Here is a 15007-nt window from a genome sequence, read left to right as displayed (position 1 = left end):
TTTTAAACAGTTGCGATGTAATAAACCCTCGTTTACTGAAATTCACGTGACTTTAGCAGTATGACACACGCTCCGAACCACTGATTCGAAACAAAATATTTGTAAATATTTTGAAGCTTCATGAGGCAGTGTTTCGAAAGTGCCCATCACTTACATACCATAACAGATTACTGACCTAGAGAAGATTTAATGGATCTATCAGCAGTTCCCCTCTACACTGTAAAAACTAAAGGAGCCTCAAATATCCTGTCGGATACTCAAGGAACTTCAAAATGTAATTTTGGTGCCTCAAAGCTCTTTCTCCTATAGTAGGGTTACTGGAGGAGCATTGACAATCTTTGAGGTTCTTGCTGGAACTTATGGGATCCTTTAAGCACTTTGTATTTAGTTCAGAGGTTCTGGAGTCACCTTTTCATTACCATGAGACCTCGAAGTGCTTTGGGGGAAAATAGAGGAACTTGAATGCGATAGAAGGGTTATTGGAAGATCTTTTAACATTTAAGTGGTTCCTGGAAGATCTCTTATGTTAAAGCCAGCATCTGGAGGAACCCAATGGTTCAGTGAGGCCAGAATAAGATTATTATTATCCTATTATTATTATTATTACTATTATTATTGTTATTATTATTATTATTACAGGCTATACTTAAGTTTGATTCAGTATACATACCCAGGTGAAAAAGACGTACTATTAAATGTATTAAAAATGTACTTGAGTGTGTTTTTAGTAGACCTACAATACAAATGCATTTTTAATAGGATACATTTAACAGTAGCCTACCTCTTTTTCACTTGGGTAGCATTTATTTAGTAGGCCTATAGGCCTACTTTATTAAATAATTTAAACCTTAAGCAAAAACACAACATAATAATAATAATATTAATAATATGAAGAAGAAGAACCAGGAGGAGAGAGTTTTATTCTGTTTTATTTTATTCGAAACTGCTGCTATTCCTCTGCTGTCGTCGCTTCAGTGATGCTTCAGTGATGCTCGCGCTGCTCGCGCGCAACAAAGCTCAGCTGATCGACGTCATCGGGTTTGAACTTTGAAAGTAACGGCTCTCCTCATCAAAGCTTCCGCCGTTTGTTCGGCTCTCCATTACAAGGTTTGTAAACTCGCCAAATATATATAAATACAGAGTATACTCACTATATATTCAAACACACATATATAAACTAAATTTATTATACATTACTACGTTTTTACAGTGTTTACCCCTCGTTTATGGCACACTATCTGGTATGAAGGTTTTAGCCGCAATGTTAACTAACGTTACGTTGATCTAACGAACAAATGGAAATTATTGACGTATTGTCTTAGATTAATTTTGTCATTCAGTTCAACATATTCCTTACAATTGTGTCGTCAAATTGCTGATATAGCCTAACTAATTTAGCTGAATAACAAAAGCAGGTTAATATAGTTTGGTATGTTTTTGTTTAGCCTTAGTAAGTTTGTTTAGCCTTACTTTAACTTACTACATGTGCCCTCATTCTCTCAAATACCATTTTAAAGCCATTTATGGTCAATAAATATTTTGCTTTGTTCTTTTGTTTCCCCAGAACAACCATTCCATTTCTAAAATAATCTGAAACATTTCAGTGGCAACATTGAATTACAGTAAGTTACCTGCACCACATGCTGTACTTTATTACTATGAACTTTCTCTGTGTGAAATTGTATTGTTTGACTGTGACTGTGTACTTGTGTTTTTTAATCAGTTTTTCTCTGAAAATCTTCCCTCATGCTCTCAAATCTCATTAATGTTACTCAGAAAAATAATATCACATGTTTGGTTCACAAATAATGCTATGCATTTTTTCTTATATCTTTATTATTTGCATTTGAATAAGACATTTTAACTCTGAATTATAACTTCAAGTTTGTTATTTTTCTACAAAAAAAAAAAGGAAAAAAATATTATATGGCTCCAGAAGACTTACAACACAACCCATAACACATGAGTTGTGAACTCATTGATTCTTTTTAGGATCTTTTCTGGGACATTTTTGGAGCTTAACCATTTTTACATAAATTGTTTCATTGAATTGAACCATACAAGTGTACATAAGAATGGTTTCATGAATGATTTACACTATTTTCTGCTTGTGTTTCATACAGTGTAAGCGATCGGTGACTGGGTGACATTATGCCTGAGATCTGCTTTTGGGTTCCACAGACAGAAAGTCAAACAGGTTTGGAACGTCACAAGGCTTAGGAAATTATTTAAATTTCACAACTATCAGTTTAATAACCTTACTAACAGTACATTTTGTACTTTGCAGAGATCTCGGTAAGCTGAAATACAAGTTTGATCAAGAATAAAAATCCTCCTGTAGACCTGAAAATCACTGAAGTGCTTGGACCATCCACCAGAAAAGAGGAAAAACAAACGGAAAACGAATCTGCTGTACCTCACACCAACTTGGTCCCATAGTGACATTTTTGACCACAAACGAAATTGCTGATCGTGTGAATTCTTATTGAAATGACTGAATTCACCAGTGAACATTCACAGAACAACAGATCATTTTACTGCACCTTAATACTGTTTCCAGGTCGAAGCCTCTACTTCCTCTATCTTGTTTCATGAGAATACTCAACAACAATTTATGAACACTGTTGATTCAAGTCACACATTTAAGCTTTTCAAAAGCCATAGTGTACATTACAGTCTCCAGTCTCATGGCATCCCGGACTTCAACATTTTATGAATCAAAATAGCTGAATAACTAACCATCTGAGATTTCGGTATAGAGATAAAGGTTAGGATCATAATTTTCAGGAATATTACAGCACAATGAGTGCATATTAGCACTGTTTGTTTGTTTGTTTTTGGCATCTGATAGAGCTTTTGGACTTGGAAACAGTGATGTCAGACTTACCATCGACCTGAAACACAAATGTTTTAAAGTTAAGTGAAGATGGACATTTTTAATTAGTCAAAATGTTTGTTTTTTTTTACATTGTTTTATTTTGTGGAACATATGTGTTTCCATGCATTTTGTTGAGATGTCTTTTCTTGTTTATCTATTGTATGGTTGATTATTCATGTTGCTTATGTATTATATTTTTTGTGTATTCATTGATATTAATTGTTAGCTTTTTTTCCCATGTGCATGGAAGTGTATGTATAAAAATGAATATCAAATATGTAATAAACAATTCTTATTTTGTATTTGGTTCAATTTGTTTATTATAATAGAAGTTAAAGGTAACCATAGTAACAACATGAAATTAAATATTAAAAAAAAAATGACATTTGGTTCCTGGAGGCACCCAAAGTGGTTCCACACAGTGCCTAATATTAGAGTTCCTCAGGAAACCTGTGTGGTTCTTCAGAGAACCACCTCTTTTTAAAGGGTGCCTAGAGGATCTACAGACGGTTCCGCCGGTGTGGCAAAGTGAAGAACCCCAAAAGGTTCCTCCAGGCACCTTTTATTTTTACAGTGCCCAAAGACCTACTGCTCTCACTCTCATGATCTCATCTCAAGATGGCTGTCCCCTGGAAGACTACGTGATTTTTTTTTTCTACTTTATGCACTTTGGATGTGTGTGCAGCACAGAAAACAGTGTGAGGGTCTTCTTGTGCTTGAATGGCTTAAAATCACATTAAAATCACATTTTCCTGGGCGTGCTTTGGGTGTGTGTGCAGCACAGAAAACAGCATGCAGGTCTTCTTGCGCTTAAATAATTTAAAATCACATTAAAATAAATTTCTGTGCCCATGTTTTGAATGTGTGTGCAGCAAAGAAAACAGCGTTCGGATCTTCTTGCTCTTTAAAGATTTAAAGTCATATTAAAATGCACACAAAGCAATTGATAAGAGGAATCAAAATGTGTCTTATCGAATCCCCGGTTTTTGGAATTTTGAATCCGGTTCTAGATACCCAACCCTACTCAAGACAGCCAGTTCCTTGTCCTGGAGGCCTAGGCGAGGCCTCGGTGAAGAGCTGCCAAGGTGGAGCCAGGGTGCTGGAGGACGGAGGCACTCCCTGGTTCCCTTCAGTCCCTCGGCTCCTTCTCAGTTGGCTCCAATCAGTAACTTGGATCCGCCTCGTGTCTTCTAGTCTTCTAGTTTCTGCTGGTCCTGCCCAGCTCCAAGTGTCCTGCATCTCCATTGGTCCCGCCCAGCTCAAAGTGTCCTGCGTCTCTGATGGTCGCACTCAGCCTCCCTCTACCGCCTCCTCTACTCAAGACAGCCAGTTCCTCGGCCCTGCCTCCGCTGGTTCCCTTCTGTCTCTTGACTCTTCCTCAGTTGACTCCAATCAGCAACTCAGTTCCGCCCAAGGTCTTCCAGTCACCAGCTCCGCCTTGGCAAGGGGATCCCCTGGCACCAAATTGGGCCACCAAGCCCATCACTCCACCTCAGCCCATTAACCAGTCAACCATCTGGTTTAAGGTATAGTGTACCGTTTTTTTGGACTGCCTGTGCACAAAGATCTTTTATATCCTCCAGTATAGCTCTGTTAAATAAATTATTGTGATATCACAGTTGTCAATTTACATTTATGGCAGTGATTTTGCTGTTGCAAGAGGGATGTTGTTGATGTCAGTTGTATTTTGTAAAGTACTTTTGTATTTTTGATGTTTGTTTTTATTTGTCACTTGGTGTTGGTGATGACTGAAGGGTACCACAGACACAAAAGAATTTCCAAAAGGACAATAAACTTAAAACTTAACTTAACGCCACCTTGGCTCCTCCCTCCCTCAGCTCCACCTGGGACTGTCGTCCTTATAGCTTCACCGGGCTCCCTCGACCATCCGGCATTTCCACATTGAAAACACTTTATTCTGCTGCCAGGCCATTAGATGGCAATGAAACACTATAGACTGATCACGTAATATGCATGTGCATTACGTCATCGTCTTCAGAGATTCACGTTTTTATAGTTTACACAGAGACCATTAATTTGCACTTTGAAACCAATTTTCAAAAGTTTGCGTTTTCAGGTACCCAAAACGCTGTTGTCATGTAAATCAATGGCCAAAACGCTTAAAAATATTTACGTTTTTAGTTGAAAATTATGTTATGTAAACAGCCCCTTAGTCCTGTGTATTTATCAGTTGGGTTCAGTTACATGTCGGATATTGTCTATGTTATGGTGCTCTACATTTATTTTATTATTGAGATATTTGCTTTATATTATTGTAGAAGTTCAGTTTTGTAAATAAATGTTGCTTACCTAGATCCAAGCCCCTGCTCTCTCTGTGCCTGGAGACCATAACAACTATATAAAACACTTTTTAAACTGCCAAAAAGTATTTTGATGGTCCTCCAACAGACATTCTACTGACTAAATAACTTTGCAAGTACAAGTAAACTTATTCTACTTACCCTAACCCTAACCTAACAGTCTACTAATACTCTAATGAGAGTTAGTTGACATGTATTTGCAAATTGATGAGAGTTAACTGCTTTTAGCCTCTTAATATCCTTGATGTGTCATTACAAGTGCCCAGCCACGTGAACACGGGTGAATCTGACTGCAGTAGATGTGAAAGATATTAAAAAAGTGATGTTAATTCAGCCAGCGCTCATACCTGTATTTACATCCTGTTTTCGGTCGAAGTCCAAAGTAGTTGATTGTCGAGTTCACGCACGTGATAATAGGTAACTACACCTATGCGCGTGAACTCGACAATCGACTACTTTGGACTTCGACCGAAAACAGGATGTAAATACATGCATCACATTTATTAACTCCTAAGGAGTGCTGAGTAATCCCTCTAAAACCGAGTGTACCGCCAGCAGGCGCCACCTACACTGTAAAAATAAAAGGTGCCTGGAGGAACCTTTTGGGGTTCTTCACTTTGCCACACCGGCGGAACCGTCTGTAGATCCTCTAGGCACCCTTTAAAAAGAGGTGGTTCTCTGAAGAACCACACAGGTTTCCTGAGGAACTCTAATATTAGGCACTGTGTGGAACCACTTTGGGTGCCTCCAGGAACCAAATGTCTTTTTTTTTTAAATATTTAATTTCATGTTGTTACTATGGTTACCTTTAACTTCTATTATAATAAACAAATTGAACCAAATACAAAATAAGAATTGTTTATTACATATTTGATATTCATTTTTATACATACACTTCCATGCACATGGGGAAAAAAGCTAACAATTAATATCAATGAATACACAAAAAATATAATACATAAGCAACATGAATAATCAACCATACAATAGATAAACAAGAAAAGACATCTCAACAAAATGCATGGAAACACATATGTTCCACAAAATAAAACAATGTAAAAAAAACAAACATTTTGACTAATTAAAAATGTCCATCTTCACTTAACTTTAAAACATTTGTGTTTCAGGTCGATGGTAAGTCTGACATCACTGTTTCCAAGTCCAAAAGCTCTATCAGATGCCAAAAACAAACAAACAAACAGTGCTAATATGCACTCATTGTGCTGTAATATTCCTGAAAATTATGATCCTAACCTTTATCTCTATACCGAAATCTCAGATGGTTAGTTATTCAGCTATTTTGATTCATAAAATGTTGAAGTCCGGGATGCCATGAGACTGGAGACTGTAATGTACACTATGGCTTTTGAAAAGCTTAAATGTGTGACTTGAATCAACAGTGTTCATAAATTGTTGTTGAGTATTCTCATGAAACAAGATAGAGGAAGTAGAGGCTTCGACCTGGAAACAGTATTAAGGTGCAGTAAAATGATCTGTTGTTCTGTGAATGTTCACTGGTGAATTCAGTCATTTCAATAAGAATTCACACGATCAGCAATTTCGTTTGTGGTCAAAAATGTCACTATGGGACCAAGTTGGTGTGAGGTACAGCAGATTCATTTTCCGTTTGTTTTTCCTCTTTTCTGGTGGATGGTCCAAGCACTTCAGTGATTTTCAGGTCTACAGGAGGATTTTTATTCTTGATCAAACTTGTATTTCAGCTTACCGAGATCTCTGCAAAGTACAAAATGTACTGTTAGTAAGGTTATTAAACTGATAGTTGTGAAATTTAAATAATTTCCTAAGCCTTGTGACGTTCCAAACCTGTTTGACTTTCTGTCTGTGGAACCCAAAAGCAGATCTCAGGCATAATGTCACCCAGTCACCGATCGCTTACACTGTATGAAACACAAGCAGAAAATAGTGTAAATCATTCATGAAACCATTCTTATGTACACTTGTATGGTTCAATTCAATGAAACAATTTATGTAAAAATGGTTAAGCTCCAAAAATGTCCCAGAAAAGATCCTAAAAAGAATCAATGAGTTCACAACTCATGTGTTATGGGTTGTGTTGTAAGTCTTCTGGAGCCATATAATATTTTTTTCCTTTTTTTTTTTTGTAGAAAAATAACAAACTTGAAGTTATAATTCAGAGTTAAAATGTCTTATTCAAATGCAAATAATAAAGATATAAGAAAAAATGCATAGCATTATTTGTGAACCAAACATGTGATATTATTTTTCTGAGTAACATTAATGAGATTTGAGAGCATGAGGGAAGATTTTCAGAGAAAAACTGATTAAAAAACACAAGTACACAGTCACAGTCAAACAATACAATTTCACACAGAGAAAGTTCATAGTAATAAAGTACAGCATGTGGTGCAGGTAACTTACTGTAATTCAATGTTGCCACTGAAATGTTTCAGATTATTTTAGAAATGGAATGGTTGTTCTGGGGAAACAAAAGAACAAAGCAAAATATTTATTGACCATAAATGGCTTTAAAATGGTATTTGAGAGAATGAGGGCACATGTAGTAAGTTAAAGTAAGGCTAAACAAACTTACTAAGGCTAAACAAAAACATACCAAACTATATTAACCTGCTTTTGTTATTCAGCTAAATTAGTTAGGCTATATCAGCAATTTGACGACACAATTGTAAGGAATATGTTGAACTGAATGACAAAATTAATCTAAGACAATACGTCAATAATTTCCATTTGTTCGTTAGATCAACGTAACGTTAGTTAACATTGCGGCTAAAACCTTCATACCAGATAGTGTGCCATAAACGAGGGGTAAACACTGTAAAAACGTAGTAATGTATAATAAATTTAGTTTATATATGTGTGTTTGAATATATAGTGAGTATACTCTGTATTTATATATATTTGGCGAGTTTACAAACCTTGTAATGGAGAGCCAAACAAACGGCGGAAGCTTTGATGAGGAGAGCCGTTACTTTCAAAGTTCAAACCCGATGACGTCGATCAGCTGAGCTTTGTTGCGCGCGAGCAGCGCGAGCATCACTGAAGCATCACTGAAGCGACGACAGCAGAGGAATAGCAGCAGTTTCGAATAAAATAAAACAGAATAAAACTCTCTCCTCCTGGTTCTTCTTCTTCATATTATTAATATTATTATTATTATGTTGTGTTTTTGCTTAAGGTTTAAATTATTTAATAAAGTAGGCCTATAGGCCTACTAAATAAATGCTACCCAAGTGAAAAAGAGGTAGGCTACTGTTAAATGTATCCTATTAAAAATGCATTTGTATTGTAGGTCTACTAAAAACACACTCAAGTACATTTTTAATACATTTAATAGTACGTCTTTTTCACCTGGGTATGTATACTGAATCAAACTTAAGTATAGCCTGTAATAATAATAATAATAACAATAATAATAGTAATAATAATAATAATAGGATAATAATAATCTTATTCTGGCCTCACTGAACCATTGGGTTCCTCCAGATGCTGGCTTTAACATAAGAGATCTTCCAGGAACCACTTAAATGTTAAAAGATCTTCAAATAACCCTTCTATCGCATTCAAGTTCCTCTATTTTCCCCCAAAGCACTTCGAGGTCTCATGGTAATGAAAAGGTGACTCCAGAACCTCTGAACTAAATGCTTAAAGGATCCCATAAGTTCCAGCAAGAACCTCAAAGATTGTCAATGCTCCTCCAGTAACCCTACTATAGGAGAAAGAGCTTTGAGGCACCAAAATTACATTTTGAAGTTCCTTGAGTATCCGACAGGATATTTGAGGCTCCTTTAGTTTTTACAGTGTACCCCAGACCTAAACCTACCCATAACCGAACAAAGCTCTGTGCGTGTCATATTGACGCTAAAGGGTGCCATGTGCGTTCGATGTAGACGAAATGTCAAAAGCGTCAGTATATGACGCCCTAGGATGAGAATGCGTTGGTCCATGTCTAAAATGGACTATCGAAATAAAATGTAACTTTTTTCTTCCCTGTAGTACGGTGGCCGAGAGAGCTCAACGCGCTGCAAATGAAGAAAACACATGCAAACAGAAAAAAACGCATGCAAACAGAAAAAAACACATGCAAACAGAAAAAAACACATGCAAATAGAAAAAAACCCACCAGCGAATAAGAAAACATCTTCATCAGTTTTACAACTCACGTGCGTCCCAATACTCACAACACAACCAAATACGGAAACGCGCTGCAATTACAGAAACGCGCTGCAAAAGTTCACAACAAAACCAAATACAGAAACGCGCTGCAAATAGGACAGAACACAACGGAAATGTTTCCGGGGAACCCAATAAGTGACGGACGGACGGCTCGCGAGCTTTACCAGAGAGACGCGGGCTCTGGCTTTACCTATGCCCTAACGTTACTCTCTTAAAAGGGCAGACGGCAGAGCCCTTGAATTGGGCACTTTGGAGGGAGCGGGGCACTTGTGTGCCATTATGTTGATGAAGGGAGCAACGAAAGACAACGTAATTTCCTCATTATTTTCACCTGGGATGTTCCCATGACAACGCAGCGCGTGTCCATCAGCTGAATAGCTGTTATACCAGAAATAGTATTAATGCTGTTAACATAACTGTTGCAAATAAATATACATTTTATACAACAAAGTTTTTAAAATATGTGTTATATCTTTGTGTGAGTGTCTCAACTTTAAAACTTGCCGTCTCATATTTGGACCTATAGCTACATTCTAACATTTCTTATGAAACTTATTATAACATAACATGACAAAATGTGTTCAATGTAACTGATGTATAGATTAATGTCTTTTCCTCGTTCTTTTTCTCTATCTTTTTATTTATTTATTTATTTTAGTCTTCAGCTCATTGTTCTTTTTAGTATTCTTATGACATTGAACATATCGCAAATACATTTTGTATATTGTATACAAAGTTGTATGTCATAAACGTGTCATCTTTGTATGTTTTGCACAAAAAAAAAAAAAAGAAAATAATAAAAGTAGACAGCTGTAAGCACGTCCTAGCCGTCCGTCCGTCACTTATTGGGTTCCCCGGAAACATTTCCGTTGTGTTCTGTTCTATTTGCAGCGCGTTTCTGTATTTGGTTTTGTTGTGAACTTTTGCAGCGCGTTTCTGTAATTGCAGCGCGTTTCCGTATTTGGTTGTGTTGTGAGTATTGGGACGCACGTGAGTTGTAAAACTGATGAAGATGTTTTCTTATTCGCTGGTGTTTTTTTTCTATTTGCATGTGTTTTTTTCTATTTGCATGTGTTTTTTTCTGTTTGCATGCGTTTTTTTTCTGTTTGCATGTGTTTTCTTCATTTGCAGCGCGTTGAGCTCTCTCGGCCACCGTACTGTAGTAATATGAGTAGCCTATCCTTAAGCTTGGGGAAGGCACTATATGTCATTAAATGTTTTACACATGAAGAAACCAATTGTACTGTTAAATGTAATAATAATAATTATTATTACTACTACTTGTAATAGTATTTTATTTAATTTTTCTAAGAATACTATTTGTTGCTTTATGTGTAAAACATTTTATGAGAATAAAACTCTGAGTGCACCTTTAGTGGTTGTTTATTGTGGTCCTATTGGTACTAGAGGTAAATGGTGAGATGATGGTTGGCAGAAACTTTAAACATGCTACTCTAATAATACACAGTGGGCCCTATCTTGCACCCAGCGCAATTGACTTTGTACACCGACGCATGTATCATTCCTATTTTGCACCCACGCAAAGCGGACTTTTCCCTCCACAGACGCACGTCGGATAACTAAGAAATACACTTGCGCTCCCCGGGGCGGTTCAGCGCAAAGAGGAGGCGTGTTCCGGCGCAAACGTTCCCTCATGCTATTTTGCAGGTTTAGAAAACAATTCCGCCACTGGCCGAAAAAAACAACAACAGTTTAAAGTCAGTGGCGCATTGCACATGTTATTCATATGCTATTTTAAGGGCCATAATCAATGTAGCGTGTGCTCAACGCGCATACACTTTGATTCTCTCATCTACACACAGACACAGCAGTTATCATTTTTGCAAATCATACATTATTACGATAGATAGATAGATAGATAGATAGATAGATAGATAGATATTTTATTATAAAATCATACATCTAGCTTACACATTTACCCAAATTATCATATGCATGTTTAACAGGAGTTAATTTGGGTGTGTTTCTCCATCCTCAACGTCCCTGGGCTGTGAACCGCTCCTCTCGTGCGCCTGGCAAATCCGCCGTTATAATAGGAATCCGCTATATAGAACAAGCGCGCCTGCTCTTAAAGGGAATGTGAGATGACGCTCTGATTGGTTTATTTCACGTTACGCCCAAACCACACCTATGAATAATGTAGCTACTTCAGACCAACCCATTTTAGATTTGCGTCGGGTGCAAGAGTTATTTATCCCGCCGGTATAATAGCAACAGCGCCCAAGACCCGCCCACAAAGTTACTTGCGTTTTGCGCTTGATACTTGCGTTTCAGATCGTTAAAATAGGGCCCAGTGTCTGCAGAAAGCATTTAGAAGAAGTTGAGCTTGATCCCTATGATAATGATCAAACAAACCTGAGGTGTGCCCAACATCTGGAATAATTAACAGTGATTATGGAGAGAGTTTAGCTTCCAGACAAACAATACCATTTACTTGATAGATCAGTGTGGGGATTTGAGTCTAAATCAAATGTACCAAGGTGACCCATCTAAAAGTCCAACATCACTACTGTCATATGTCAGCTGACACTAATCCCGTGTTGTGATCAGTTTACATGCTGGTCATTGAAGAGTTAAATGCTAAGCATCTCAAAGTTCTTTACCAAAAACGTGTTTATGTACATACATTTAATTAGTACGTATTTAGACATTCACAGAATACAGTCACCACACCTGGCATAAAACAGACAATCATTAGTTAAACAAGTACAAGTTCTAAAATAAGCAGCGCTAATTTGTCTGCCCATTATAAGCGGTCAGCGTGTTCTCATCATCTGACCAACAGTCCAGAGCATCAGATCCCAGTGGTCATCCAATCAATATAATAAACACAGTTGTCATAGAATTTCCTCATTTATTTCTTCCCCTAGTGCTAATCCTTTTAATTACTGCCTTACTCAATGCTAATGTTATTCACGATTAGTTGGTATTATGCTAATCTTCGACCCACATTCGGCAGGAGAGCAGGAGTATCGTCTAAAGGCCAGATTGCTGGGAGGCTGCATGCAGACTGACATCAGTCTCCCAGCTGCACAAAGCAAGCCAGACAGAGAGACTCTTGCAGGAAAAAAAGACCCTCAATAAACAAAAAAGGGGGGGCCGTAGTGTATACCTTAATGAACAACTGTTGGCCACAGGGATTAGTGATAAATGCTGCTTTCCTCTCTGCGTAGCTCACCCCAGCATCTGTGACAGTGCTGACATTTTGCACCAGTTTCTTAGTGGTTAGCATTTCAAACTGAACCATGTCTGGACCCTGTCCTTGTTTAGATGCGTATGTCCATCTGCAGGTGAGTCCATGCCAGATCCAAGGTGTTTTATATGAATTTGTTGTGCCACATTTTTCTTTTTCTTTTTTTGCCATTATGAAAAATATTTTGATATCGTGTACTATGTTCCAAATTCTTGATTAAACTCAGATATTCCATTGGACATTGGTTGGGAAGGATGAAAACATCCCATCTGTCAAAATGAAACTAAAGCCATGGAGAATGTGTGTCTGGTTTAATTATTTTCCATAAATAGAGAGCATATTCAGTGGTAAACACACAACATCTTTTAATTTATTATTAATGTACACATATCTACTGTATAACATTCATGTATACTGTAACATTTGACCTGAAAATGATTAAACAAAGGTAGTCCCTTCCTTGTGTCTGCTACTAAATTAATTGCTGCATTTTTATTTAATCATTTTCAGTAAAAAAGTATTTTAAAAAAAATCTGCATAATATAAAAATTAAGACTTAAAAAAAACCTCATAATAAAACAATACATTAATGAGTGTGTAACCCTAACCCTAACATATCTACAACCAGAACAGACAAAGTTAACTTTTGTGAAAAGCACAGAACGATGGTTATTGCAGTTGCCCTTCACCAAATAACCTACATAAAAAAGAATGTAACTTTAAATTATGTATACTAATTATACAATTTAATCTTTATTTGTTTTATTTGTTATTTATTTTTTTCTGTGAGTAGCGGGTTGACTTTTAATGGCTCAGACAGGTTTACACAAAAATTAATGACTTCATAAGTGAAAATACAAAAGTGTATGTTTGAAAGTGTATTACTGACACAATTGTGTCCAAATGAGTAAAGTACATTACCACTAAATTTCTGACTTTGTCTGGAGCAAAAAAAGATGATTAATTTCTAAACATTTTTGTAGTTATGAAATATCTAAAATAGTGGCTTAGAGGCATCCCTTTAAACCCTAATAATTGTCACTGTCCTATGAAACAACACAATGATAAATTGTTAACTCACAAGACAGCTGACAGAAGAAAAAAAGTATGACTTTTGATGCAAAATTAACAGTCATAGCGGAATGAGAACCAGCAGTAGCTGTAGCTTCATTGAAAGTGACGCTCAAACAAGAGGCTTTTGTCTGCCAGGAGGAAATATAGACAAACAGAGAGAAAAATGTCAACAAGTTTAGAGCAAAACCACATCTTGAGCGACAGAGTTCATAAACGGCATGACCAAAACCAGGGAAGAAAGTCACTTATCAGAAATATCAACGGAGCAACGACTACAAGAAACATCATCCAGAATAATTGATTTCTTATAACACTTTAAAACTTAATTTTCATCTGAAGGGGTCCCTGATCATCGCTTACAAACTCTCAAAATCCCCTAAACAGAGAGAATTGGGGTCGGACACTTTAAACTTAATTAAATGTAAGCTATGACCTAGCATAGTATAGTTCAGAGTATACAAACAGAATAAAAAAAAACCATGACCTCCTGACAGTCAAGCGCAGGCTCCTGACCTCATGTGACACCAGTGACATCCCTATACAACACACGCTTTAGTCAATATCAACACATTAGAAGACTCTTTTACACGAATAACCAAAAGTTTCTGTAAATAGCCTACTTCTGTAAATATCTCAGTAAACTTTTTCAAATGATAAAACATATAATTCAAATTCAAACAACTGCTCACGCAAAACCTTTTCTCTAAGACACGCTATGAATCGCACTGAAGGAGGAGTTACGTCACTCAAAAATTGGTGGGAAAAAAAGTGAAGAAAAAAAAAAGCTCCAAAAAGCACCAAACTTACCATCCACCAGGTCCTGGCTGTCATGTCATAACATAGCTGCCATTTGATGGAGCTGTCTGCCGTTTTCCCAGCCATTCTCCCGTCAGTAGCTTTCATCAGGAGCAGCTCAGGAGTAGATAACACACTAATCAAGCCTTCATCAGACGCCACTCTCTCAGCCCCATGTAGGCCAATCCTTATCACACTGCATCATGGGAGAAAAAAAGTGCACACACACACACACACACACACATGCACGCACATAGCCCTGTGCTCTAGCGATGACTCCAGCCTGCAGTGCTGCCTATAATGACAGGATCAGGATCCGAATCCCTCACACACACACACACACAGAGAGAGCCCCCCACCTCGGCCAGGGCTTTAAATTTTTAAGCTGTGCAGAACAGGAGCATGAATCTCTCTTTTTTTTTTTTTTTTGGCATCTTGAGCTGCACAACAAGTGGGCAACCAATGAGGTGCCTGTGTGCGCGGATGCTTTTCAAACTTTATTTGCATTTTCATCAGTTCTATATTGTTGATTTGTGTTTTTTGGAATCCCCC

General features: G+C 37.2%; 1 protein-coding gene across 7 annotated transcripts in view; it reads right to left on the bottom strand.

The window, feature by feature from the left end:
* Positions 1–14796, bottom strand: part of LOC307155820 (nuclear factor 1 B-type-like) — a 141385-nt gene extending 126589 nt beyond the window's left edge. For 6 of the 7 annotated variants that reach the window (XM_079866787.1, XM_079866793.1, XM_079866789.1 and 3 more), the window contains exon 1: positions 14468–14626. In XM_079866787.1, the coding sequence (XP_079722913.1) occupies positions 14468–14563 (96 nt within the window). In that variant the 5' untranslated portion in view covers positions 14564–14626. Of the gene's footprint in view, positions 1–14467 lie in introns of all 7 variants that reach the window. The other variant, XM_079866796.1, reaches the window with a different exon arrangement.
* Between the last annotated feature and the right edge of the window lie 211 nt (positions 14797–15007).

This window comes from Squalius cephalus (genome assembly GCF_949319135.1).
Source record: "Squalius cephalus genome assembly, chromosome: 3".
Lineage (NCBI taxonomy): Eukaryota > Metazoa > Chordata > Actinopteri > Cypriniformes > Leuciscidae > Squalius > Squalius cephalus.
Note: the sequence above shows the minus strand (reverse complement) of the source record. Positions and strands in the feature narration are given on the sequence as shown.